This window comes from Micromys minutus, assembly GCF_963924665.1.
Source record: "Micromys minutus genome assembly, chromosome: 7".
Taxonomy (NCBI): Eukaryota; Metazoa; Chordata; class Mammalia; order Rodentia; family Muridae; genus Micromys; species Micromys minutus.
Genome location: NC_137976.1, coordinates 70,709,801 through 70,736,633, shown reverse-complemented (window position 1 = coordinate 70,736,633; position 26,833 = coordinate 70,709,801). Strand labels below are relative to the sequence as shown.

Below are 26,833 nucleotides of genomic sequence, written 5' to 3'. Positions count from 1 at the left end.
GAGTCGCGGTCTCCAGCGGAGCGCCGGGAGTGGGGAGCGGAAGCGGTGGCGGGCGGCGCTGGGACCCGGGAGCGGCCGGAGAACAAGGGAGCTGGCGCTCCGGCCGGCGGCTGAGCGGGGCTGAGCAGCGGGCCGCGCCGAGCGCCGAGCTGTGTCGGAGAGGCCCGGCCCCGCTGCCCAAGCAGGCCGCGCGCCGCGGGGCCGAGGCCGGAGCCATGGGCGAGACCAAGATCATCTACCACCTGGACGGCCAGGAGACGCCGTACCTGGTGAAGCTGCCCCTGCCCGCCGAGCGCGTCACCTTGGCGGACTTTAAGGGCGTTTTGCAGCGGCCCAGCTATAAGTTCTTCTTCAAGTCTATGGACGACGATTTTGGGTAAGGATGGCCCCCGCCCCGCCTCCCGGGAGCCCGGGTCGCTCCGCTGCTAGGGGCCAACGCGGCCAGTTCCGACTCCCCTCGCTGCACTGGTTTCTAGCCCCGCTTCCTGCAAGGGAGCGACTCGGTGACTTGGGACCCACTTGACTTTGAGGGACTCCCAGTCACCTCTTGGAGCCACCCCCCCCCCCCAATCCAGTGGGCCGTCCCTCCCTAAGCAATCGGTTCCTACCATTCAAGCCCCCTCGCCTCCCCACGGTCCAGCGGCCCCCACAGACATACATCCTTTCCACTCCAATCCAAAGCCGGAGTTCTCAGTCCTCCCAAGTGCCGCCTTTGAAAGCACAGAGTTGGAGTTATATTGACACCCGGCCTGCCTTCCCCGTCCTCTGAGCTCTGCAACTCAGAGCCTTATTTGGAGTGTGCTGTATCTAGGGCTGTAGCTGGTGGGACTTTGAACTGGAGAAGGAGGGGTTGGGGGCTGTTCTGCCAGGCTGGATGCTGATCCTGATGTTTGTCGAGCAGATTCCCCTCTCCCCTGGGCTGATGGGGTGTTGCCTGACCCAGAGAAGGAGTTTTCACTGACCAGGTGCTTGGGCCTTTTCTTTCCTGATGGTGTTCCCAGGGGAGATGTTGAGTAGGGCTTCAGAGCCTGGATGGGCAAGCCAGGAAGGGCCTATTGGTGTTCTCCTGTCTTCCCCTCCCTACCCAGCTGCAGGGCTTTTGATGGACAATTTGGAAGATGGGACTGCCCCTTTAAGAGAGGTTGGAATGTTGGAGCCTGAGGGTTCTGTAGCAGCTGGCCTTAGAAGGGGGGGAGGGTGGGGTGAAGACACACACACATACACACACACACACACACACACAAACACACACCCCTCCCCAAGGGGCTACATTAACTGGACGGTGGACCTAGAGGCTATGGAGAACACACACACACACACACACACACACACACATACACACACACACACACACCACCCCTCTCTGGGCCCTCCAAGGCCTGAAGGTCCCTCTAATGCACTTGCCTGAGGCCTGCACTGGTGCTTGCAGCTGAGGCCCCAGAGCTGGGTGAGGGGAGATATTCTTCCCAGTGTACATTAATCTGGCTCCTCTCCCAAGGCCTGCCCTCCAAGCCCCAGGGGGCAAGCACCTTCTGTCTCCTGCTTGGGCTATTTGTCATTTTCTGGCCCAGAACTCAGCATTTGATGTGTGTGTGTGTGTCTGTGTGTGTGTGTGTGTGTCTTCTGTGGTAATGATTGTCTGTGGAAGAACTGAGGATGGGTGGTGCGTGTCTCACCCTGGCATGAGAGGGGTAAGAACAGGGTCTTTCTTACTGTTCGAAGGAACGGGGATAATATTTCAGGATGTGCTAGGCCAGATGTCTTGAGGGACTGGAATAGTCTTTCTTGTATCTCCACCCACCCGTGCTTGCTTCTGCCTCCCAAGCAAACCACTGTGAGCTGCCTCCTGCTTCCTGAGGTTGTTGTCGTGGGAGCGGGCCTAACTACAATTGTAAGAGGGCCCCCACTGCATCTGCTCAGTGCTGGGAGAAATTTTCCTTTAAACAACATTTATCATGTGCCACTTGAAGGACTTGTGGTCCTCAAAGCCCCCTTTGCTGTTCTGCCAGGGTTGAGAACAATGCTAAGAACGGAGTGGATATGATCATTTGGCTTATTCCTCCCATACTCCAGGAATAAGTGAGAAAAAAGGCCCCAGCCAGGCTATCCTTTTCAGAGTTATGATAGCAGAGCGTCTTGTTGATAGTTTACTTCATTTTTATTTTATAAGCACATCATATACTTACAGTCTGCCTGGCAGTGATGCAATTACTAGTTTATTTCATTTTTATTTTATAAGCACGTCATATACTCACAGTCTGCCTGGCAGTGACGTCATTACATGCACATCTTGCATGTTTAAGTCCTCGTAGCAGCCTATGAAATAGGCACTAAAATTCCCACTTTGAAAATTAGACTAGAATGTAAAAGGACTAAGTAAAGCTGACCTGAGGTCCCACAGCTAGTAAATGACAGAATCTAAAGTCTGGATCACACTGTAGAGGGTGTGTGTGTGTGTGTGTGTGTGTGTGTGTGAGTGAGACAGCGGTAGGAATACTATGTAAGTGCCTATTTTATAGATTTTCCTCTCCAGGATAGCGAGCCTTGGCAAACAGGGAACATAACATAGCACTTCAGCCAACCTAGGCCAGTGACCCCTGTTGACAAGAGAGAAAGCTTGTCAGAAGAGGAAGCCAGCTGCACCTCAACCTCAGGTTCAGAATGGAAGGCCTAAGGATTCCCTAACTCTCACCTGGTCTCCAAAAATATTTGTCAGGCACGGGGTAGACTAGCTCTATTAAATTACTTGGGAGAGGCAGGGAAATGATCAGAACATAAAGGCCATGCCAAGTCTGATGACCTGACTATCCTCAGGACCCACAGGGTGGAAGGAAAAACAACTTCTGAAAGTTGTCCTCTGACCTCCATCCACACACACGTGCGCACGCACACACACACACGCACACACACACACACAAACGCAATAAAGTTGTTTAAAAGATATATTTAGTGAGAGACTGTGGATCTTAGTAAAAGCTGGAGAGTCAGTAACTAGTTTTTATTGTATTCCTGGGCCATACCAGTCATCTAAGAATCCCATTTACCAGGATGAGACAAAGGTTGGTTAAGTTAAATGATATCTCTAAGGTGGAAGAGCTCCTGAATTGGGAGTTGAGCCTGAGCTTATCTGACTCAGTCTGAGTAAAGAGGAGAGGACAGGCCTGGTGAGGCTGCTGTGGAGCCCGGATGGCCAAGCTCTAGAGTGGCAGGTTACAGTCTGACGTTCCCCAAGGCTACTATAGACCATCTGATCATCGAGAGTCAGCAGAGGCTTGTAGAGCATTGGTCACCCTCTAGAGAGGGAAGAAACAAGAGTATGGAGTGTGTGTGTGTGTGTCTGTCTGCTAAGGGAGATGGGGAGACTCGGCAGCACTTTCCCATCACAAGACATAGAGTCCTGGGTGTCACATGTACCCCCTTTTCTCTTGAGGCCAGGTTACCATGCAGGGCGCCATACAGATTGACTGGTAGGTCTGGGCTGTTTTCTTAGGGTCCTTGTGGCATTAGAAATGGTAGGGAGAGGAGCTAGGGAAGGATGGTAGGCTTGGCTTGTTAGCTTCTTTGTAAGTTAAAGATGTTACTATCATGAGGAGCCAAACCCTTCACCCCTCTAAGGAGTGAGAGAAGACCAAGCCTCTCAGCCTCTTCCCTGCATTCTGAGCATATGTCCCCCTAGCCTGTGGCCACATTTGTCTAGCTCAGTGTTCCCGTGGTGATGGTGTACCTCTCCATAGTTTCTATCCCCATCTCTCCCAAACTACACTCTATGATTCCCTCATCCCCAGTATTAATGCCCCATCCCCCAATCTGTCATCAAAGGGGGAAAACTGTGGCCTGGAACAAAAAGAATTGAAGTCAGAGTAGCCTGAGGTTTAGGTCCAGCTCTAAGGTCTCTTAGCAATGTAACCATGATAAGTAACCAAATGTCCGTTTCGTTATTCATGATGTGAGAATTGGATTGTCTACCTGATGAGGCTGGGGTAAAATGATTATTTTTTTCTTTTTTAGGCATAGTCTTTCTATGTAGCCATGGCTGTCCTGGAGCTCTTTCTGTAGATCAGGCTGGCTCCAAACTCAGAGATCCGCTTGCCTCAGCCTTCTGAGTGCTGAGAGTAAAGGCGTGTGCCACCAGTTTGTGTGTGTGTCTGTGTTGTTTCTAATTATATGTTCTAACTCTAGGATTAGAAGATGTAATAGTTAAAAATGCAGAGTCACACAGGCTAGGATTCACACAGCAGCTTGTGAGTGGTGTGAGTTTGGGTAGATTATTGAACCTCAGTTTAGTTTCCACTGTTCTTCCCCTACATGCTGGAAGTGCTTAGCACAATGCTAGGCCCACTAGGCATGCTCAGTAAACAGAAACAACTGTCACTGTTACATTCTTCCCTTTTGTGGGGGAGGGCGAGGGTCCTCATGTATCCTAGGCTAGCCTCAGGCTCACTCTGAAGCAAAGGATGACCTTACACTGATCCTTCTGCCTTCTCCTCTGCAGTGCTCAATTGTAGGCATATGGAGTCAGGCTCAGTATATGTAGTGCTGAGGAAATGGCTCTGTGTATGCTGGGCAAGCACTCTGCCATTGGGGCCGCATTGCCAGCCTTCTTCTTCTTCTTCTTCCTGCATTTGTTTTATTGGATAGTCTCTGTATTTACATTTCAAATGTTATCCTCTTCCCCCCTGCTCCCATCCCCCTGTTTTCTGCATTCTTAAATCAGTAGTCTTAGTTTATCCCCCCCCCCTTTCTTCTTACTATTTGTAACATGAATCGCATTATATAGCCCAGGCTCGCCTCATAATCCTCCTGCCTCAACCTCCCAAGTGCTGTCTGGGATTACAAATGTGTTCCTCGTGGATGGTCGCTGAATGCCTTCTTTCCTAGTTTCTTTAAACTTGCCCACAGCTCTCAGAACAAGGTCAATATTCCTTAGTAGAGAAAAGAAGAGTAGTAAGGATTGTACCTTTTCCCTTTGAAGGTCAGAGGGAAAAGGAAAGTCATGCTGGGACTATGACAAGCACTCGGGAAGTTCTGAGGTGTGCTGTGTGACCTTTATAATTTCCAGTCACCTGATGGTTAAGCAGGTGCTCCAGCAAGGCAGTTGGCCCAGATCTGGCCCTGCCAGAGGGATGGCCCAGAGCATAATGTGTGTTTTCTACTTCCAGCTTCTCCACACAGCTCCTGCCTCTTTGTCCTACTTCCTGGAGGTGCTGAGGAGCTGTCCCTAGTCCTTCCTCACAGCTGAACAGTCTTGTGTGGATGCTTGATGTCACACATAGGGTTAGACAGTGCTCTCTGACACCCCCTTTCCCTGCAGAGTGGTGAAGGAGGAGATCTCTGACGACAATGCCAAGCTACCTTGCTTCAATGGCCGGGTGGTGTCCTGGGTAAGGAGCCCTGGCTCTCCAGCTGTTTCCTGGTGTTGGCTAGAGGGAAGAAAGGCATAGCTGGGATTACAGCTGGTGATTTCATGCCTTCGTATCTGAATCTGCCTTTAGTTTTCTAATACTTTCTTACCGTAGATTCTTCTGCCTGTAATGACACGTGAGAGAGCAGTGGAGGGAGGAAAGGGAAAAACAGATTCCGAGATCTCCTGTGTCCATCTAGACACTGCTGCCCCAACTCTGCCTCGGAAACCCATGCCTGCCAGCCCCTCTCCTTACACCCCTGCTCAGCTGCCCTTGCATGGCCCTGTCTTCTCTGCTTCACTCTGTCCAGTCCTTCATTTCCTTGACACCGCTGTGACCACTCATTTTCTCTCTGGCAGCTGGTATCTGCTGAGGGCTCGCACCCAGAGCCAGCCCCTTTCTGTGCTGACAACCCGTCAGAGCTGCCGCCTTCGATGGAACGCACGGGCGGCATTGGGGACTCCCGACCCCCGTCCTTCCAGTAAGTGTGACTTGAAGTTGGGACTGGCCTATGGGAAACCCAGGGCTGGGGAAGGGAGCCCCCAGCCTTCTCTCTTCTTCACCAAGTCCTCTCTGTCCTTTAGCCCTCATGCTAGTGGGGGCAGCCAGGAGAACCTGGACAATGACACAGAGACGGACTCCTTGGTGTCTGCCCAACGAGAGCGGCCCCGACGGAGGGATGGCCCAGAGCACGGTGTGTATTCCCTTATTCCAGCTCCTCCCAGCAGCTTCCAGCTAGCTCCCCACCTCTTTACCGTACTTCCTGAGTTACGGATATGCCTGTGCCCTGTTCAGCACCTGGCTTGCCTGTCCCATATCCCTTGTTCCTTGCATTGAGCCTTGTATGGACCTAGCCGTCTCCCTCGCAGCAGCCCGGCTCAATGGAACCACAAAGGGGGAGCGGCGCCGGGAGCCAGGCGGCTATGACAGCTCATCTACCCTCATGAGCAGCGAGCTGGAGACGACCAGTTTCTTTGATTCGGATGAAGATGACTCCACCAGCAGGTGGGGCTTGACTTTCATAGATACAGGGATGGGAGTGAGAGGGAGGGACGTGACCCATGAAGCCTGAACCCTACTGATTCTTCACCTCTGGAGGGATGTGGGCATTGTGGTGCGACCAGGGCTCTACTGTGCCTCTTATGAGGCAGGGACGGGCCAGCCTGGTGGGGAACGACTTTGGGCCCCACAGGTTCAGCAGTTCCACAGAACAGAGCAGTGCCTCACGCCTAATGAGAAGACACAAGCGGCGGCGACGGAAGCAGAAGGTCTCCCGGATTGAGCGGGTATGGGCTCTCGGATGTTCAGGAGGATGAGCAGGAGGTTAGATGTTGAGTCATTTCTAGGCAGTACCACACTCTTTCTTCCTCAGAGCCCTTCTGTTTGGGTTAGTGTTTGGAACCTTAGTGGGTAGGGTGGTATGTTGAGGAAGAGCCAGGTGGGAACACTCCTCCCCACGCCTGTCCCCTTCCCCTCCCCCATCTGCCCCCCTGCTACTCACAGAACTGTCTCTTCCAGTCCTCCTCCTTCAGCAGCATCACAGACTCCACTATGTCTCTCAACATCATCACAGTTACTCTCAACATGGGTGAGTCTGGCGAACACTTCCAAACGCCTGTCTGGGAAAGCGGGGTTCTGAGAAATACAACATATGCTTTCTGGGGTTTGGAGTGGGGTCTCAGTGGTATGCTGCAAGTGGGTTCCATATCCGTCACAAGAAGAAAAAAGGGTGTGTTCCCTATTCTGAAGCTGTGCATCTATAAATACTGAGACGTCACATAACTGGTTCCGTGTCAGGGCTGTGACAGGCAGACATGACACCATGGGAGGCTCCCCAGGAGTCCCTGCTTATCTTGCCATGACACACTGGGACCTCTGACTCTGTAAAGGACAGCTGGGCCTGCCACTCAGCACACACACAACACACAAGTGCCTTCCACAACAAAACAAATAGATAAAAATTGTAATAAAAAAATAAAGACAGCTAAATATAGCCAAAAGAGCTTTTTCTTGGGAACTGAAATCTGAGTTTACCTCCTCTGCCTACTGTCTTAGAAAGGCCACTTAGGTGTTGCCTGTCTGTAAATGTGTGTTCAGAGTTACTGACCATGACCAGTAGAAAGATCGAAAGTGTGTCTGTGTACACTGTACAGTAATGCTTATGTGGCGGCTAGCGATACCAGTTATTGTTCCTTTGTGCCCTGTACTAATGAGGGGCTGGGAATTTGCCCTTCTCAAGGTGTTAAATTATTCCTACAGAAAAGTATAACTTCTTGGGCATCTCCATCGTGGGCCAGAGCAATGAACGAGGTGATGGAGGCATCTACATTGGCTCCATCATGAAGGGTGGGGCTGTGGCGGCCGACGGACGCATCGAGCCGGGAGACATGCTACTGCAGGTACTGTCCTTCCTGGGTGTGAGAGTGAGAAGTCCCTGCAGTCCGGAGGAAAACCCTCACCCCAGCTCCCCGTCCACCCCCCGAGCACTCCGTTTTCTCACTCCTAGCCCTCTTTCTCAGGTAAATGAGATCAACTTCGAGAACATGAGCAACGACGACGCAGTCAGAGTGCTTCGGGAGATTGTGCACAAACCGGGGTATGAACGCAGTGGGATTCTGGGGAAGATGGGCAAAGGCATTTCTGGCAAGAGACTTGGTTTGGCCTTCATACATCCTGCCTTTACTAGGACAACATTGTTTTCAGGCCCATCACTCTGACTGTAGCCAAGTGCTGGGACCCAAGTCCTCGTGGCTGCTTCACATTACCCCGCAGTAAGTAGGCAAGGGATTCATCCCTAAAGTTGGTGTTGGCTTCTGTAAGCTGTACTCCTCTTCTCCTTACATCTTCACCACTGTAACAGGCAGGGTGGGCAGCCTGTGACTCCTCATCCTCCCTGCAGGTGAGCCCATCCGTCCCATTGACCCTGCAGCCTGGGTCTCTCACACTGCAGCCATGACAGGCACCTTCCCCGCCTATGGCATGAGCCCCTCCTTAAGCACCATCACCTCCACCAGCTCCTCTATCACCAGCTCCATCCCCGATACAGAACGTGAGTATTCAAGCCTGTCCCTTGGACCCAGCAGACAGGCCAGGTGGGAGGATGGATGAGGGACCCACTTGTGCATCGTGGAGAGCCTTTGAGGGGGCTGGACTCATTCCAGATAACTCACACAGCCCCGCCCCAGCGGGCACTCAGAGCCTCCCCGAACATTGTTTGCTTCTTAATGTACGGTGAGCGCCCACAGAGCCTCAATTTCCTCTCTACAGTGGGGCTATCAGTTCCTGTGGGGTTTGATAAAGAGGTTCTAACTAGAACATTGGTACTGTGTGGCACGGAGGAACTGCTCAGTTTTACTCTTATAACGTGCGTGTGCTTAGGTACCTCATGAAGTCACTGAGTTATTCTTCCACATGTCCTTGTGAAGACACTGATCTATTCATGTTTACAGGAGGGGAGACTGTCCAAAGGAGTTGACATTGGGCTTGTCATTGTTGAGTGGGAGAACTTGGATGCCACTCCTGTTTTTCTAAGTTTACAGTGCCTCTTTGTCTCACTATACTGCCTCTTCCCCCAGGCCTAGATGATTTCCACCTCTCCATCCACAGTGACATGGCGGCCATCGTAAAAGCCATGGCCTCCCCTGAGTCAGGGTTGGAGGTCCGAGACCGCATGTGGCTCAAGATTACCATTCCCAATGCTTTTATCGGTGAGAGCCTTACTACAAGATGAAGGACAGCTTGTGGAGACATGGAGCAGGGCAGGGTGGGGGCCCCAAGATCTTCCTCAGGCTATTCCTTGGGTTCATAGCTTCCGTGAAGCTAGAGGAACCCAAATTAACTGGCAGCCTTGTCTCCAGGCTCAGATGTGGTGGACTGGCTGTATCACAACGTGGAAGGATTCACCGACCGACGGGAGGCCCGCAAGTATGCTAGCAACCTGCTGAAAGCTGGTTTCATCCGCCACACCGTCAACAAGATCACATTCTCCGAGCAGTGCTACTACATCTTTGGTGACCTCTGTGGCAGTATGTGTCTTTCCGCTACCTCCCCCGGCTTTTTTTGGACAGGGCCATGCTATGTAGATCATGCTGACCTAATACCTACCGTGTAGCCAGCTTGACTTTGAACTTGCAGCAATCCTTCTGCCTCAGCTTCCTGAGTAGTGGGATTATAACTGTGTGCCTCTACCACACCCAGAATCCCCCCACCTTCTTGACTCCTGGATGGGAGTAAGGGGGTGCTCTGTGACAAGACAGCTGACTCCAGGAAACCTAACTCTAAACTTTGAGCTGGGGTCTGGCTCAAAGCTTGAAGGGCCTACTGTACGAGCAGAGCCTAGTCTAGCCTCTTCAGTGTTCTCCCATCTCCCTGTGGAGCCTGCCACTCTCTAAGTGCCTGTTCTGTGCTTGACATGGTGCCTGTGGTTTCTGAGATGTCATCCTACCATCCCACTCGGGTACTATCCATGTTATCAAATGAAGAAATAGATGGCGTAAAATAGTCTACACTAAGTCTCACAATTAGAAACAAAGGAGATAGGCTTTGGTCCCAGGTCTTCTGACTCTAGTTCCCACTGTTCTCAGATGCTCAAGGTACGTAATGCTCCAAAAAACATGGTCTCAGCAAGACCAAACAGCTTCTGCCCACCGTTCACAAACCAACAGGTACTACCTGTTGTATATGGATATGGATTGGCAAGGGAGTTCTGGTTTTTCTAAGAGCCCTGGGAGTAAATTGTACCAAGGCATGAAACTGGAGAAACTGTCAGAGTCAGGTTGCAGAGGACTTTACAAGCTCTGCACTGAGGAGTTTAGACGTCCTCCTGAGAGAGCACAAAGCCATTGATCTCCCCATGGAGATCCTCCCTTCTAGCCTACAGAGGGCCTCACACAGGCATTGCTGTTCATGCCAGCAGCCAAGTCCTAGCCCCAACTGCCTCTGCCCAAAGGAACTCTTACACCTGTAGTGCTGGCTGACATCCAGTGCTAAATCAGAATGCTTCTGGGACTCAGTGGCTGGTACTACAGACACCATCTCTTGGTAGAGGTTGGTGTCCCTGGCCCTTGGCAGCTGTTACAGAGTTGCGATGGGATTTTTGGATTCTGACAATTCTGAATCTAAATCTTACTCTACTGTTACTGTGATCACAGAAGGTCCAAGGTGGAAGTCAGATAGAACTCAGAGAGATGTCTTAAGCATAATGTATGTAACCCACTTAGAATGGTGTGTGACCCACAAGAAGTGCTCCATAAAAATTGCCTATTGTTCATTATTTAGCTGATTATAAGATGCACCTTTTATTTTCACATTCCATTACCTGAAATTGAGTGTATCTTTTATTAATAGTGTAGTAGACTCCTAGAAATTGGTTATTATTGTCATCGTTAGCAGACATCAGCCCAGAGCCCAGACAGCCTGGGACATACGAAGCTTCTAAGACAGCTATGGCAGTTTTGTTCAAAAGATGTTGATTTCCTGGACCCAGCTGGGTCCTCCACCTAGGCCACCCAAAACTTGGCTCAGGGTATGCTGACAGAAAAGCCTTTTCCTTAGAGGCCACAGTCTGCAGAGTGGGGAGTGTGGCAGGCCTAATGAGGAACTCTGTGCTCACTCTGGAGTTTATTGTTGGTCCTCTGGACAGAACCCTACAGACTAAAGACATCAGCAGGTCTTTGAGTGTGAGCCAGTACAGGACACTGCTTTTCTTTATTGCCTAATGCTGCTAAGCTAGAGGCTTGGCTGACAGGCTCCATAAACAGTTTCAGAGCCTCATACCCCGGCTTCTTCCTGCAGAGCAGGCTGGATCACCTTGGGCTTAGAGGAGGAACTAATGGTGTGGAGGGCCTCTACCGGGCAGTTACAGCTTTCTTAGAATTCAGTGCATGTGAGCAGGTCCTAGGGAGGTCATCAGTCCTAGTAGCCTGTTTTGCTACCTTCCTGGAAGTTCCAGCTCTTGAGAGGACTGCTTACCTTTAGGAAGTACAGTTTCAAGGATGGAAAAAATTCACAGAATAGTGAAAGTGGCAGTTCTGGCTACGGGCAGGATCCATGGCACAGGAGACGTTTGTTCTCTCTGGCCCTTTTACCCCATCTCCAGTCTCCACAGCAGCACCAGGGAACTGTGATCAGGCCAAGAGCCTTCTATAAAGGAGACCCTTAAAAAATTAGATCCATTTAGGATTCTGCCTCCTCTTTTAATTACCCTCCCCTATTGCTGTGTAGTCTGGGTTGGATGATTTCCCCAGCCTGCTGGAATGGCAGATGTACATTTGAACACATAGCCCTTTCTGGACCTCCTCCACTTCCTCCTCCTCTCCCTCGTCATTTGAGACTACATAGCTCTGGCTGTCCTAGAACTCACTGTGTAGACCAGGGTAGCCTTGAATTCTCAGAGATCTGCTTACCTCTGCTTCCTGCGTGTTGGGATTAAAGGCATGAGCTACCACACCCAGCTCATTCTGAACTTTAATTTTTACATATGAGTCTTTAGCCTGTGTGTACATCTGAGCACCATGTGCATGCAGTGCCCAGAAAGGCCACTGTATCCCTGGAACTGGAGTTAGAGATGGTTGTGAGCCATTTTATGTATGCTAAGAATCAAACCCAGATCTTCTGCAAAAGCAGTAAGTGCTTTTAGTTGCTAAACCATCTCTCCAACCGCACTCTGGGCTTTAATAAATTATGCTATTATTAGTATTACTATTACTATTATCATTAGGAGGAGGAAGAGGAGGGGAGGGCAAACATTCCCCTGCGTTTCCTCAAACATTCCCCTTCTTAATTACCTGAGAGGCCAGAGTATAAGTATCCCTCAGCTTCTGCTCTGCCTGCAGCTCGGGTTAACTCAATTCCCTCTCTGCCAAAGAAAAAATGGCAAAATAAGAGGTGTGTGTGGGATTTTGTTTTTGTTTTGTTTTATTTGGGAGTCTTTATTTTTCTTTTCTTGTTTTTTGTTTGTTTTGTTTTTATTTTATTTTTTGACACTATGATAATGGAGCCTAGGCTGGCTTCAAACTTACCATGAAGTCTAGGTTGGACTCAAACTCATATCAGGTCTCTTGCCTTAGCCTTCTCAGTACTTAGGGAGAAACTTTGAAGGTATTGGAAATTAGATGTGGGAATTGGCTGTAGAACTACTGAGAGTGGCCAAAGAGATCTGTAGACCTCCCGTTCTAGCAATAAACTTTAACACTGTTGCCTGCCGTCCATCTTTGGCTGGAATCTTGATTGTAGGTGTGAAACCACAATAGGCTAGTTTATCTGAGTCCTCTTCCCACAGACATGGCCAACCTATCGCTCCACGACCATGATGGCTCCAGTGGCGCCTCTGACCAGGACACACTGGCTCCTTTGCCACACCCAGGAGCTGCCCCTTGGCCTATGGCTTTCCCTTACCAGTACCCACCACCTCCGCATCCCTACAACCCACACCCAGGCTTCCCAGAACTGGGCTACAGCTACGGTGGGGGCAGCGCCAGCAGCCAGCACAGTGAAGGTAGGTCATGGAGACCAGTCAGAAGAAGGATTGGCAAGGAGCTCACGCCACCTCTTCACCTCCATCCTGGGCCTGTTTGTTCCCTACAGGCAGTCGGAGCAGTGGCTCCAACCGAAGTGGCAGCGACCGGCGCAAGGAGAAGGACCCAAAAGCTGCGGACTCCAAGTCAGGTGGTAGCGGCAGCGAGTCCGACCACACTACACGCAGCAGTCTTCGGGGGCCACGGGAACGGGCACCAAGCGAGCGCTCAGGCCCAGCGGCCAGCGAGCACAGCCACCGCAGTCACCATTCGCTAACCAGCAGCCTGCGCAGCCACCACACACACCCAAGCTACGGCCCACCCGGAGTGCCCCCTCTCTATGGTCCCCCGATGCTGATGATGACCCCACCGCCTGCAGCCATGGGGCCCCCAGGAGCCCCTCCAGGGCGTGACCTGGCCTCGGTGCCCCCGGAACTGACGGCCAGCAGACAGTCCTTCCGCATGGCAATGGGAAACCCCAGTGAGTTCTTTGTGGATGTGATGTGATCCGGGCCCCTCTCCTGCTCTCACCCCTCAGCCGGCTGCACCCCCATCTCCATCAGTCGGCCTTTTTTTTTTTGTTTGTTTGTTTTTTAAACTTTGGTACCTGAAAGGGAAATACATGGAACTGCTACTGCTTGCTAGTAGCAGCAAGGATGAGCAGTCTCTACTCATCCATGCTACAGCCCCTAACCTGCCTCTAGCCCAGCTGATGCCTCTGTCCACTAACCAGCCCCCATTCTACTCAGTTCTGGGCTTCCCGGGATTTTTCATGTCCCTGGCTCTGCACTGCTGGTGTTAATTCCTGATGCTCCACTTGCACATTTAGGAGCTGACCCCAGCGGTGCCACACTTTATGCCCATCTTTTCCCCCCTCGGTACCTTTTGCCCATCTCCTTAAGCATGTGTACAGAGATCTTGATACTGTCCCACAATACTGACACCAAAAAATGGTCTTTCCCTTCCTAACTGCCCTCCCCCTCCTGCTTCAGACCTTCACCCTACAGCTGTGGCCACCTCTAGTAGGCATCTGTGCTGTCTGTCCCCGCTTGGACCCAGCCCTGATCAGAAGCCCAGAGAGCACCCAACCCCCTCAGGTGCCAGGGCCACTAGTGGCTTCCAGGGACTATCTCTGCTGGGCCTGGACCCCCATCCATTGCCTGTCCTGTGTGCTGGCTCCCTGAGGTCTAACCCTACTAACCAATAGGCTCATCTAACTTCTGAGCCTGAAACATTTTTCTTCTTTTTTTCCTTCCTTCAAATTTCCCTGGGCCTGGAGCAGCCAAGAATTTCGGGCTCTTTGACTTTCTGTGAGTCCCCAAGAAAGGGAGGCCCAGCCTCCAAGGAGACCAGGAACTCTGCTTCAGCAGCCCCTCAGGGCTTCCCAAGGATGTCCAACCCCCACACCCACACTGCAAGGTCACTAGGCTTCTGGGAAGGACCTCAGCTTCCCCCATTCGGAACAGACGGCTCTTTTCAGAGAGAAGTAGAGCGGTTTGCTGCCTTCCACCTCATACACATAGATACACATACACACACACATGTGAGTCTCTCTCTCCCCCTCTCTCTCACACACATGCCTATGCAAGTTTACATAAGCCTCAGGGCTGGTCCCTGACCAGAGGGCTGGACCCTTTTTCCAAGTCATCTCCTGATAGTGGGGCTGGTCCCTGACTGCCCTCTCCCCTTCCTGCTAGCCCTTAAGCTTCTCATACATGTCCCCAGTATCTTTGTACTTGGATAAAGCCCAAAAGCTGGGGCTCGACAGCGGGCTCTCCAGGTAATTGACAGATCATTCTCTACTTTCCTACTGACCCCACATATCCCCATACCTGCTCTGTTTTCTTCACATGGAACCTGGGAACACAGGCCGGTTGAAGCTACACAGGTAGACAACTGGGACTTCCAAACAGTTCCAGTTATTTTTAAAAATTGTTTTCTACTTTAAACCACAGTTTTCTCTTTAAAACTTCTGCCATAAACTCTTATCCAGGCTCTTAAATTTTCAGAGCAAGGGTGTCAGCTGGGGACACAGCTCTGTAGTGTTTGCCTAGAGTGCCCCAGCAAATGTCTCCCCCATTGAGATGTCCTTAGCCTGGGTTTGGGGGCAACCTGAGATAGGGATATTTTGACATTCATTCATTTATTTAACATATTTCTTGGGATTTTAATGAACAAAGGGCTCTCTGTTAGAAGCATGACTCCATCTTAGCTGTCTTCGGTTCTCTCTGACTCTGCCTTTTCCTGTTCTCTTGAGAATCCCTTGCCATTGCTCGTTCATGCGCTGGACTCCAGTGCTCCTGTTATCCCGTCTTTGGCTCACGTCTCTTTCGTCCCCCCTCCCCCGATAGTGTCAGCCACTCTCTTAAGCTGTTGATAAGCTGGCCACTTCTAAATCTGGATCTTCAACCCCAGCTTCCCCTCTCTTTAGATCCGTTTTTATTACCCACTGGACACCTACAGGCACGTCCATAAGTGCCAAGTACTACTCCTCTTGAATTCCTGTTCTGGTGACCTTCGTTACAAGCAACACCTACATGGTATTAGTCAGCATCTCACACCTTTCTGCTCTGACACTCAAAGTTCAGCTGTTCCTCTCCCTTTCTTATTTACACAGCATGGGATTTGGAGTCAGGTTGGTTTGGGCTTGAATTCCAGCTCTATCATCTTTGGTTGTGTAATAGAGTTATTTAACCTCTCTGGAGCCTCAGTCCTCCCATATGTAAAATGATGATGATAATAATACCTACCTCACAGGGTTGTTGTGAGGATTTAAATTAGATATTGTACGAAAAGTGCCTAGCACAGTGCCTGGCACACAATAGAGTAGGTGCTCAATAAATGGTAGCTATTATTATTACTATTATTATCATTACTAATTTACTCCAAACTTGGCAGATCTTTGGGATATGTTGGGAAGAGAAAGCCTTGAATGGTGGTTCAAGGGTTAGACATTTCTGGAAGGAGGTTGCTAAGAAGAGTAGGGTGAGCAACCAAATTTGAGCACCCATTCCCTTCCATTCTGCCATAGAAGTCTCTGGCCTGTTTAGGTAACAGGATGTCTCTACTAAGAGAAGAACCAAATTTTCCTGATTTGGCAAGAATCAGACAGCTGTTTGTGTTCAAGTTGGCTCTGCCTCGTTCTCAGTTTGGATATCATAAGAAATCTTTTTTTTTTTTTTTTTGAGACAGGGTTTATCTTTATAGCCCTGGCTGTCCTGGAACTCATATATAGACCAGGCTGACCTTGAATTCAGAGATCTGCCTGCCTCTGCCTCCCTAGTGCTAAGATTAAAAGTATGTACCACCACTGCCCAGCTGAGAAATGAGATTTTAAAATGCCATGCTCAGCTGAACAGGAGTGGGGGCAAACGGTCTCTTATGTCGCCTGGGTTGTCTTGAAGCTCCCTATTAAGGCCAGGCTAGCCTCAAACTCAACAGAGGTGCTCTTACCTCTGTCTTCACAGCTCTGGAATTAATGTCATATGTCACTGGCACACCACAGTTACAGATTTAGCTGAGGAAAACACTAAAGTTCTGCTAAGAATTAGTGTCTTCTTTCCCAGCTTTTCTGTTTGGATCCCTGAGAAAGGACTCAGTCCTATCCTGGAATATATATAAAACCTTGGGATAATTAAATGTGGTGTTAAAAATCAGTAAGGTCAGGCTGGAGAGATGGCTCAGCAGTTAAGAGCACTTAAGACTGCTCTTCCAGAGGTCCTAAATTCAATTCCCAGCAACCACGTGGTAGTTCACCATCATCTGTAATGGGATCCGATGTCCTCTTCTGGTGTCTGAAGACAGCTACAGTGTACTCATATACATTAAGTAAATCTTTTTTTTTTAAGTAGTAAATTCAGCAATAACAAGCTTATGCAAGTTCTGTTTGTAAAGTGAGCATAGCCACTCTTCGAAATCTGGAGACAATAAAAGACTAGTAATTTAAAATTTAACAATTGGTTTGGACAAACGGCTTTGATCTCTTAAAAGCCTACCTCATTTAGCTAGGAACAGGAAGGATTGCAGAGACTACACTTCCCAGGATTCTCAGTGAAGCAATGAATGAATGGAGTGTTCCACGACGCGTGTTACCAGCAAGACGCAGGAAGGCCGACGTCGGCTCTGTCTTGAAGGCTGTCGGTAGTTGTAGTTTTGCTAGACTTAGAGCTCTCAGACGTGTCAGCTTGAAAGCTGCAGGGACTGACGGGACTTGTAGTCGCCGCTGGAGGCGCGCAGGCGCAGCTGCGGGCGGGGCGGGGCGGGGCGGGGCGGGGCGGGGCGGGAGTACTGCAGTGAAAGCCGAGGCAGCAGACTGGCGAGCTGGGGGCGGGCGGACATCTTGGGATCCAAGAGTGGCCAGGCCTGCCTTGTGGGGGCTGCTGACTCCAGGTGAGCTGGGAAGCTTAACTTAGAGGTCTTTACCGGGCGGCGAGGGTGGCGTGGTGCCCTGCCCTGCACTGCGCTGGGTGGAATACTGCCGGCACCCGGGAGTGGCCTCAGTCTTCAGACCCGGGAGGGAGCAGACGACCGGGCGGGGGTGCCTTGGGCGCGATTGCAGCAAGGGCGGGGAGCGACGCCCTCCCGTGACCCGCTGGGCGTCTCCGGGAGAGACACGGACCGGAATCCTAGAGCCGGGGACGCCGCGCGGCGCCCCATCCCTAGAATCCTGACAACCGCTCAACCCCGAGGTTTCCCATTTCCCCCATCCCCCAGAACATTGACATCCCCTGGTGCCACTCCCTTGGACAGTGACAGGTCTCTCTTGAACACGAAGAGATCCCTTCCTCCTGGTTTATCCCCACGGCTCAGCCCTGAGGTAGAAGCCTCAGACCTGTGACAGCCCCCGCATCCCGTGGTGACATCTCCCCGGCCTAGATGTCTCCTCCCTCTACTGAGGAAAAACTCCACCAGCCCCCCCCCCCCCCCATGCTTCATTAACAGAAGAGTAGGCCCCGTCTCTCAGCTTTCTCTTTTTCTCCTGTCTGTCTCTTTACTCCGTGTTTTGCTCCTCCAAAGCTCCTATGACCTTTGCCATAGGAGAACTTTAGGGACTCCCATAGCTGTATTTGCTGCTGTGAGGTCATCCTGGTCTATTGCTAGCAATTACAGCCTTAATTAAATACTCCATTTCTGTCCAGGGGACACACACACACACCATCCCCCACCCACGGTTTATACCTGTGGACTTAGTCCTTTGCTCAAGGCTCAACCTCGTTTTGCATTTTTTTTTTCCTCACCTTCTCTGAACTGTAAGATAAGTGTATTCACAACCTAAATTGACTTGTGGCTGGCCTTACATCTGTGAAATTAATACCTGGGCCAATACAGGTAATCTAGAACCAGATTAACCCATTTCCTTAAATATTCTAACTTAATTTTGACCCAAATAATTTGGGCAGTTGAGGAATTGTTACCCTGCCCATTGTTTAGTGAACACCAGGCCATAAGTGACTGACTTGGCAGATCTGGGGTCTCAATTTAGATGGCCAGTTAAGAATTCTTACTGTTCTTCCAGAAGACCTGAGTTCAAGTCCTGGCACATGCCATTTGGCTCAGTACTGCCTGTAACTCAGGCTGGGGTGGGGGCAGTGTTGGATCTGACACCTAGCTTCCACACACACACACACACACACCCAGGCATGTGCATATATGAAGGTGAGAATGAAATCTTTTTAAGAACTTACTAAGTTAGTAATGGATCATTGGAGCATTGCGTGTTTGTCGGCACTGGGCTGTTCCTTTGCCTGCTTATCTCACTGCCCGGGAAGGATGTGCCTGTTTCAGCCACATTCCTAGGTCAGTGTTACAGCCTGAGGGCCTCTTGTCTCCTGTCCACCTCACCCTGTACACCCTTTCCTGGAATGTGTAGACTAATGGAGGGTTCATGCTCTGTTGCCTTCGTGGAAGGGTAGTGCTTGCTCTAAAGGTTATGCCTGGTGGCAGGCCCAGGCCCAAGCCAACTAAATCCCTGCCGCCGCCATTACTGCATCCTCGGGCCAGCCTTCTGTCACTCACTGGAAGTAGCCCGCCAGGAGTGAGAGTCTGCACAGCAGGGGGGTTGAAAAGAATCCTTGCTGAGCTCAGCATTGTGAAGAAGGAGTAGGGGGAGCGGTTACTCTCCCCTTCGGCCCTCAGAAAAGGCTGGGTAAAATGGCCTTAATCCTGGGCCCCACACAGTCTCCTACCCAGTGTGGAGTAAACAGGAACTGGAGCATCGCTGAGCGAGCAGGAGGGGCTTCCTTGGTAGGCCCGCAGGGTCACTTGCCAGAGGCCCGAGTCAGGAGAAAAGGCAAGCCTGTACAGCCCCACTGGGGTTGGCAAGTGTTCTAAAGGTTTCCCCTCTCCCTGCTCCCACCTTTCCTACCTAGGTCTGTTCTCAGAGCAATGGGTCACAGAGACTGAGCTGCCACCATGATCGGAGGCTTATTCATCTACAATCACAAGGGGGAGGTGCTTATCTCCCGGGTCTACAGAGATGACATCGGGTAAGTCCTTTGGCTGAGTGTGCTGTGCCCCAACCTCCCTGTTGCCTCAGCCTGAGCATGCCATATAGCCTGGTTCCCACTGAGCATTGGCCTAGCTGCTAGGCCCAGGGCCACTGAATGACACCTCCACCCCCTAAGGTTAGGAATTCCTGCCCCTCCTACTCCCTGTCTCTTGAGTTGGTCTGGTGGCTGAAGATGGGAGCTTTTCCCTGGTCAGGTTGATTCTTCCTTTTAGGAGGGAGCACTATCTCCAGTGGGTGCAGTTAGTGTGTGTGCTGATACTAATCCATCTAAATCTTGCTTTCAAATCCTTCTCATATTGAGAGGAGCCTTCCCTAGATCCCCATAAAACCCCTCTTTAGTCTGTTGACTCAGCTGTTTTCAGTTCTTCTGGGCCCTCCATGGTTGTGAACAGGCTTGCTAGGCTCTGTGGCTCATTCTGCCTTTGTAGTTGGGATCTGGAGAGCTCCTACGACCCCACCTCTCACGCTGCTTCACACTGGCTCCTTGCTGACTAACCTGAGGCTAGGCTCCTCTGGTTCTTCCTGCCTTGGTTGTCTTTCTCAAAGTAGCTTGAGATAAATAGTCACAGAATAGACTTATGGTGGCTCTCCTGCCTTCTTGCCTCCCTGGCACATGGCTAGTTTGGTGTGGCTGTATCCATTTTTTTTTGGTGGTAGAGCTAGCCTAGACTTTGTGGCAGTGCCTAGCCAAAGTGAACCTGGTTCCGCCCCTTCCGGCTCCTCCCACCCTGCATGGTCCTGGTTTGTGCCACAGCTGGGTCACATGACACCCTGCATGCCTTAGTGTGCTCCCTACCTGCTGCCTGTCTTGTCTGCTTCTCCTTCATGGTATGTGCTGCCCACCTTGGTGTGTTGTGTCGTTTAACCCTCTCTCTCCTTGCCGTCACTCTCCTCTTCTTGCTGACGTCATTTCTCTCATCCCATCTCATTGGCTGATGTAGCAATAGGTAAGCAGCCTGTGAAGCTGCCGCTCAGGTACAGGCGGGTTGGGGGTCCTAACCCCCAAATTGTTTTCCTTCGTCATTTTTCATCCCCTTAACTTCAGGAATTGGACCTTAGAGAAGCAGATGGCATGGTCCATAGCCCCTCCCACCCTTCAGAGCAGAGTCTTCTGGGGTCATACTAGTTTGTCCAACCCCCAGAAGAGTTGGTTTTCCCCACTGGTGGGCCGGCTAGAGATCTCCTTCTCTTCAGGGCCTGGAACTTCCTAGAAAGCTAAAGAGGGGGCAGCTGGGGTATATCTGGGAAAGTAAAGTCAGGGCTAGGAGTCAGTTTATTAACACTACATGTGCCCTTGGTGATTATCAGGTAGCAGGCCAATGCAGGGCCTCTTCCCATGACACTGGTGGTATAAGAAGAGCCCTAGTGGTTTAGGTCTTGATTTTGCCTAGGGCAGGACTGCCAGCATCTGTGGGTGATCCTCATGGGGTGAGGTGTACAGAAATACTGAACCGCCTCTGTGCATCTTTCCCCTTAGGAGGAATGCCGTGGATGCCTTCCGGGTCAACGTCATTCACGCACGGCAGCAGGTGCGCAGCCCTGTCACAAACATCGCTCGCACCAGCTTCTTCCATGTTAAGCGGTCCAACATCTGGCTGGCAGCAGTGACCAAGCAGAATGTCAACGCTGCCATGGTGTTTGAGTTCCTCTACAAGATGTGCGATGTGATGGCTGCCTACTTCGGCAAGATCAGTGAGGAGAACATCAAGAACAACTTCGTGCTCATATACGAGCTGCTGGACGGTGAGGCGTGGGGGCTTGGTGGCCGTGCTGGGGGTTAACCCATCTGGGAGGGGTCTGGAGACACCAGCATCCTCTGAGCTTTAGTGTTGAGTCTCTGCTCTCTGTGTCCCTGATGCAGCCAGTCTAAGTCCACACGTTATTAAAACACAAAGATACTCAGCAGGTGGGTAAGGAGGTTTGGTCTTGGTGGGGTCAGGAACCCGGCTGAGGTTCACCTAACCTTCTCACAAACTGAGCCCAGCTCTCACCTCAACGCTCCTTCAGAGCCTGAAGAGGAAGTTATATAGGCCCTTGGTTGTCCTCTTTCCTCTTCTAGCATCTGTGACTACTTCCCTTTTACCACCATCTGTTTTCTGGAGAAAAGGAAGTCTCAGAGATTTTTTTTTAATTCTCTTACCCACTCTTCTGTGTGGGTGACTCTTCTGTGATTTTTTTTTTTTTTTACATTTGAAAAATAAGTTATATTTTCTTCTGAAGAACAAATCGTAAGCTGAATGCTGTAAGTTAGAAGACCTTGTTGTAGATGATTCTGCACAGTGTCAGAACCTGTGCTAGACAGTATATCCAGGGCAGAGGAAGAACTGGAATGAAGGAGCCTTTTGTTTTCTCCAGGAACTAGTAATTCCCTTTCTATTGTTGTTGTTGTTGTTGTTTGTGTTTGTGTTGTTGTTATTGAAACCGGGTTTCTCTGTGTAGCCCCGTTGTGCCAGAACTGGCTCTGTAGACCAGGCCAGCCTCAATTTAACGCTCTGCCTCCTGAGTGCTGGGATTAAAGGCATACACCCCCTGATGGGCTATTAATTCCCTTCTTTTTACAGAGATTTTGGACTTTGGCTACCCACAGAACTCAGAGACAGGTGCCCTGAAAACCTTCATCACCCAACAGGGTATCAAGAGTCAGGTACTTGAATTAATTGTCTAGAACACAAGTAAGGGGACCCCAAACTCCTTTCTTTTCTAATGATCCCTCACTCACAAGCTTGCTCTTGACAGGAAGTGCTGGCCTCAGCCTCCTACCATGACTGCAGTCCTTTTTTTGTTCTGGGTAGCTCTCCTACCCCAGAAGCTGCCAATTCAGCATCTCTATTACCAGCAATATAGCTCAGTTGGTTTCTTCTACATGGAGGGCAGGGGTGTGGCTGCTCTGCAGCCTTGTGTTCCTCAGAGAAGCACATGGGCTTTCCTCCCAGACTCAAGCCTCATGGCTTTCTCCCTTTGTCTCTTTACCATGCTGCTTCCTGTTGGCACCTTGCTGGCTTCGTGGCCTCTAGCATCAGGTAAGTTGTTCCTTCACTTCTCCCACTGCAGTGCCGTCACTCTGTCCTGTAGACAGCGGTGTGACACAGTGGGGGAGGGTAATGGGAGGGGAGAGGAATGAGGTCTTGGCCACCTTTACCTCATATAGACAAAAGAAGAACAGTCTCAGATCACCAGCCAGGTGACTGGGCAGATTGGCTGGCGGAGGGAAGGCATCAAGTATCGCCGGAATGAACTCTTCCTGGATGTTCTGGAAAGCGTGAACCTGCTTATGTCCCCACAGGGTGAGTGTCTTCTCATGATGAAACTGGTGGGGGTTGGGAGGGTCCTGGCCTGTTGGCTTGGCTTAGCTGCTCCCCGTTTCTCTGTTCTGTCACCAGGGCAGGTGCTGAGTGCCCATGTGTCAGGCCGGGTGGTGATGAAGAGTTACCTGAGTGGCATGCCTGAGTGCAAGTTTGGGATGAATGACAAGATTGTCATAGAAAAGCAGGGCAAAGGCACAGCTGATGAAACAAGCAAGAGGTACCTGAGTCTGGGGGGTCAAGGGACACAAAGATGGGTGAGCCTTTGAGAGTCCAGTGAGGCCCAGTGAACCCCAGATTCCCTTTGGAGTTCATTTCTGCTGGCATTGCTGTCTTCCCAAGTCATCCTTGGCTGGTTAGTCTTGGCATTGATGATAAGACATGAAGGGACTATCTTTGTCCTTGGAGAGCAAGGTCCTTTGTTTGGTCCCCAGCAATAAAGTTCTCAGGTGATAAGAATCTCAAAGGCTCTTCCACATCTCAAACCTGCAGGGCAGGGAGTCCCAGGTCAGAAAGCTGTGTTCTAGATGCTTCCAATAATCCGTGTGGCTAGCCTGCTATGGCGTGCTCTGTTACTCTAACACGTACTGTACCTATCTGATCGCTGCTCTGTCCACAGCGGTAAGCAGTCCATCGCCATCGATGACTGCACCTTCCACCAGTGTGTGCGACTCAGCAAGTTTGACTCTGAACGGAGCATCAGCTTCATCCCTCCTGATGGAGAGTTTGAGCTCATGAGGTACCATGGGAGGGGTGGAGGTGGCAGGGGTGCAGCTGGAAGAGAATAGGACTGGCTCTGTGCTATCTGTCACATGTGTTCTCTCCTCCAAAGATACCGTACGACCAAGGACATCATTCTTCCTTTCCGGGTGATCCCACTGGTGCGGGAGGTGGGACGCACCAAGCTGGAGGTCAAGGTGGTCATCAAGTCCAACTTCAAGCCCTCACTTCTAGCCCAGAAGATTGAGGTGGGGACTGGGGACTTGGGGAATGGTAACTTGTCTCAGAAGTAGAGACAGATGACCCAGGTCTTCCCAGGACTCATTGGCAGGTGTGTTCCTCCTAGGTGAGGATTCCAACCCCATTGAACACAAGCGGGGTGCAAGTGATCTGCATGAAGGGGAAGGCCAAGTACAAGGCCAGCGAGAACGCCATTGTGTGGAAGTGAGTCTTCAGGATGCCATAGTGTACCTTCCCGTTATTGTGTGGGTTATGGGGTATGAGAACAGTGCATGCGTCCCCAGGGTCCTGTGCTTGTGCTGTGTGTGCACACACTTGTGCTTGTTGATGTGTCTAATTTCCAAGAATATTCCCACTGGCCCTTGTCTTGTGTCTGAGGCATACAGTCTGGGTGAGAGAGCTTTCCCATCTGTCTGAGAAGAAGCTACAGCCCCAAGTGCTGAAGGTGTAACAAACCACCTCAGCCTCTGCCCATTTCCCCTATGTTCATAGGATCAAGCGCATGGCAGGCATGAAGGAATCGCAGATCAGCGCAGAGATTGAGCTCCTGCCCACCAATGATAAGAAGAAATGGGCTCGGCCCCCCATTTCCATGAACTTTGAGGTATGGCAGAGGAGGGGGTGTAGTTCCACGGCTGGGTGTGATGGGGGAGTCTGTGATCATTTGGATTAGACTCCACTTCTTAGGAATGAGGGACTGGGCCTAGGTTGGGAAATGTGAATTGATAAACCCATTCCCTTTTGATAGAGATTGGCGTTTAAACTGACCAAAGGGGACTACTTGATTTGTCACAAAATAGTTCGAGAGAAACATTTGCTTTGTGTGAATGAGACACATCATTTTCTTCGCTTTATTTTTAAGTCCACAGTATTGACAGGGATAGGTAGTTTAAAGGCTCTGGCTACCTAATCATTAGAGGAATCATCACAACTGGGGTCAGCTTCAGACATAAGCTGATTCCTAGTAAGTCTCGAATAAAGCTCTCTTCATGTATTAGTCCCCTATGAACTCCCCCCACCTCCTCTGCCGCAGTCATTCAAAAACACGTGTGGTAGATGAAGTGGGTGAACCATGGGACTTGCCAGAGTACTGTGATAGAGAGGCCATATTCCTAACTGGAGCTTTCTCTACTCAGGTGCCATTCGCGCCTTCTGGCCTCAAGGTGCGCTACTTGAAGGTATTCGAACCGAAGCTGAACTACAGTGACCATGATGTTATCAAATGGGTGCGATACATTGGCCGCAGTGGCATTTATGAAACCCGTTGCTAGCTGCCTAGTTTTGGCTAGCCCACCTCCCCACCCACCCTTTCCACAGGTCCAAGTACCCCTAGTGACCGCTCACCAATGCTGTTCCTCCCTCCTGCTCTGCTGCCTTCCCTTTCCAATAGCCCTGAGTATAAGTCTGAACCAGCCACGTCACAGTGGGACTGGTCAGGCAGTCCCTGGCTTCCTGGGAGGGTAGTTTTTGAGGCTTTTCTTCCTTCTGACTGTCCTGGCTTAGTGCCAGGCCCTGAGTTTTGTGACCAAAGCCAGGTGGTCCCCTCTTCTCTCTACCCTTGTGGCCACACTTCTACAGTGGGAAGGTTGACTACCCTCACTTCAGAACTCCCCTAAAGGCCAGTAATGGATCCCCAGTCTTTAGTCCCTACTCTGCTTTGGAATAGTATGAGCTTCGTTTTGTACATGTGTGACTTTGTCCAGTTATAAACCCAATAAACTGTAGAGTGGAATTGCTGGCTAAATGTAAATGGGGCTGTTGGGAGGGTCTGATGGGACTGTTATTACTCTGCAGCCTTGGCTGCCCTTGAATGTGTGTAGACTGACCTCAGAGTTAGAGATCTGCCTCCTGAGTGCTGGAATTGAAGTGTGCACCATGCCAGACTTTGTTTGGTTTGGGTCTTGCTGCTTGTAGCTCCGGCTGGCCTGGAGATCACTATGGAGACCAGACTGTTGTCCTTGAATTTTTGGTGATCCCTGTACCTCTGCCTCCCAAGTGCTGATATTACAGACATGTGCTCCACTCCACGCTTTGTTTGCTTTGAGATGGGTTTTCATTGTGTGAGCTGAGTTGGGGGCGGGAGGGGGGGAGGGACTCAGGGTCCTCCCTCCTCCGTATCCCAAGTGCAGTTGCAAATATGCAGGTTTCCTAATTAGTACAAAGAGGCAAGATTTGTATTTGTTCTTGCAGGAAAGATATTTTCCCCATGCATCTTGTCAAACTCTGGTGAAAAACTTTCATTCCTCTAGAGTTTCCAAGGGGATTAATTCTCCCAAAGACCTTGTATGTTAGAGCCCCATTACCAGTCAGACCTTACAAGGTTTCAGCTTTTTTAAACTAAAAAAAAAAAGGTTTACTAGAGTAAATTTCAAAGCATAAGAAAAATGTCACAGATCCCCATGTCCTGTTACCACTTCAACATTTTAATCAGTTCATAGCCAACACCAGTGTGTGTTAACAACATAAGGTACCAAATAAAATTTTCTATGGTGCACAGGATCCAGCTATGGTATCAGATCCCCTGTATCTGGAATTATAGGTAAATCATAAAGGGTTACCTGATGTGGGTGTTAAGAACTAGACTTGGTTCTCTGTAAGAAAGTAGGTGCTCTTAACCACTGAGTATTTCTCCAGCCCCTAATTGTGTTTGGCTATTTTTGAATTTCTTTTCATTTTATGTCTATGAGTAGTTTACTTGCACCACGTGCATGCAATACTCCTTATGCCACAAGGGGGCGTTGGATTCTCCTGGGAGTGGAGTTGAAAAGAGTTGTGAGCAGTCACTTGGATGCTGAGAGCAAAATCCCAATCCTTTGGAGAAACAGCAAGAGCTCTTAACTTCCAGTGTGTGTGTGTGGGGGGGGGGGTGGTTGGGTGTACTTGTGTACATATACAGGTAGGTAGAAGCCTGAACATGGAACTCTGATTTTGTTCAGTGGACTAACTAGCAAGTCCCAGGGATCTTCCCTTGCCTACCCAGCACTGGGATCCAGGGTGTGTGAGTAAAGATACCCCTCACTTCACAGTACTGGAGACAGTAACATAAAGCAGTCTGAAAAACATAAAAATGCCCAGCTGGTCATATGATTAGGTACAGAACAATGTCCCTAATCTTCCCCCCCCCCATATATATATAATTTTTTAAAA

At 50.4% G+C, this 26,833-nt stretch overlaps 2 protein-coding genes across 4 annotated transcripts; both read left to right on the top strand.

The window, feature by feature from the left end:
- The first annotated feature begins 37 nt into the window (after positions 1-37).
- DVL3 (dishevelled segment polarity protein 3) lies at positions 38-15,776 on the top strand. 3 transcript variants are annotated; one of them, XM_080918776.1, is made up of 16 exons: positions 38-376; positions 5,312-5,381; positions 5,762-5,883; positions 5,987-6,096; positions 6,275-6,407; positions 6,595-6,688; positions 6,921-6,990; positions 7,662-7,801; positions 7,922-7,998; positions 8,106-8,173; positions 8,302-8,451; positions 8,978-9,109; positions 9,260-9,427; positions 12,682-12,897; positions 12,987-13,397; positions 14,199-15,776. In XM_080918776.1, the coding sequence occupies exons 1-16, from the start codon at positions 216-218 to the stop codon at positions 14,228-14,230; spliced, it is 2,154 nt and encodes a 717-aa protein (XP_080774902.1). In that variant the 5' UTR covers positions 38-215; the 3' UTR covers positions 14,231-15,776. The 3 variants fall into 3 exon arrangements, with proteins under 3 accessions (XP_080774902.1, XP_080774901.1, XP_080774903.1); XM_080918775.1 differs by having other exon boundaries at positions 6,272-6,407; XM_080918777.1 differs by having other exon boundaries at positions 12,987-15,776.
- A 1,433-nt stretch (positions 15,777-17,209) lies between these two features.
- On the top strand, positions 17,210-25,418 carry AP2M1 (adaptor related protein complex 2 subunit mu 1). Its single transcript, XM_080918983.1, has 11 exons — positions 17,210-17,305; positions 19,285-19,401; positions 20,902-21,167; positions 21,986-22,068; positions 22,573-22,708; positions 22,805-22,946; positions 23,346-23,465; positions 23,559-23,694; positions 23,793-23,890; positions 24,179-24,290; positions 24,823-25,418. Exons 2-11 carry the CDS (start codon positions 19,328-19,330, stop codon positions 24,955-24,957), a joined length of 1,302 nt encoding a protein of 433 aa, XP_080775109.1. The 5' UTR covers positions 17,210-17,305; positions 19,285-19,327; the 3' UTR covers positions 24,958-25,418.
- Positions 25,419-26,833: the final 1,415 nt, after the last annotated feature.

Excerpts from the sequence above, each read along its gene's own strand:
- DVL3 (XM_080918775.1), top strand. The coding sequence starts at position 216 with ATGGGCGAGACCAAGATCATCTACCACCTGGACGGCCAGGAGACGCCG. Across the intron at positions 6,097-6,271 it reads GAGGGATGGCCCAGAGCACG|CAGCCCGGCTCAATGGAACC; the intron begins GTGTGTATTCCC and ends TCTCCCTCGCAG. Across the intron at positions 12,898-12,986 it reads CAGCAGCCAGCACAGTGAAG|GCAGTCGGAGCAGTGGCTCC; the intron begins GTAGGTCATGGA and ends TGTTCCCTACAG.
- AP2M1 (XM_080918983.1), top strand. The coding sequence starts at position 19,328 with ATGATCGGAGGCTTATTCATCTACAATCACAAGGGGGAGGTGCTTATC. Across the intron at positions 23,891-24,178 it reads GAGAACGCCATTGTGTGGAA|GATCAAGCGCATGGCAGGCA; the intron begins GTGAGTCTTCAG and ends CTATGTTCATAG. Across the intron at positions 24,291-24,822 it reads CCATTTCCATGAACTTTGAG|GTGCCATTCGCGCCTTCTGG; the intron begins GTATGGCAGAGG and ends TTCTCTACTCAG.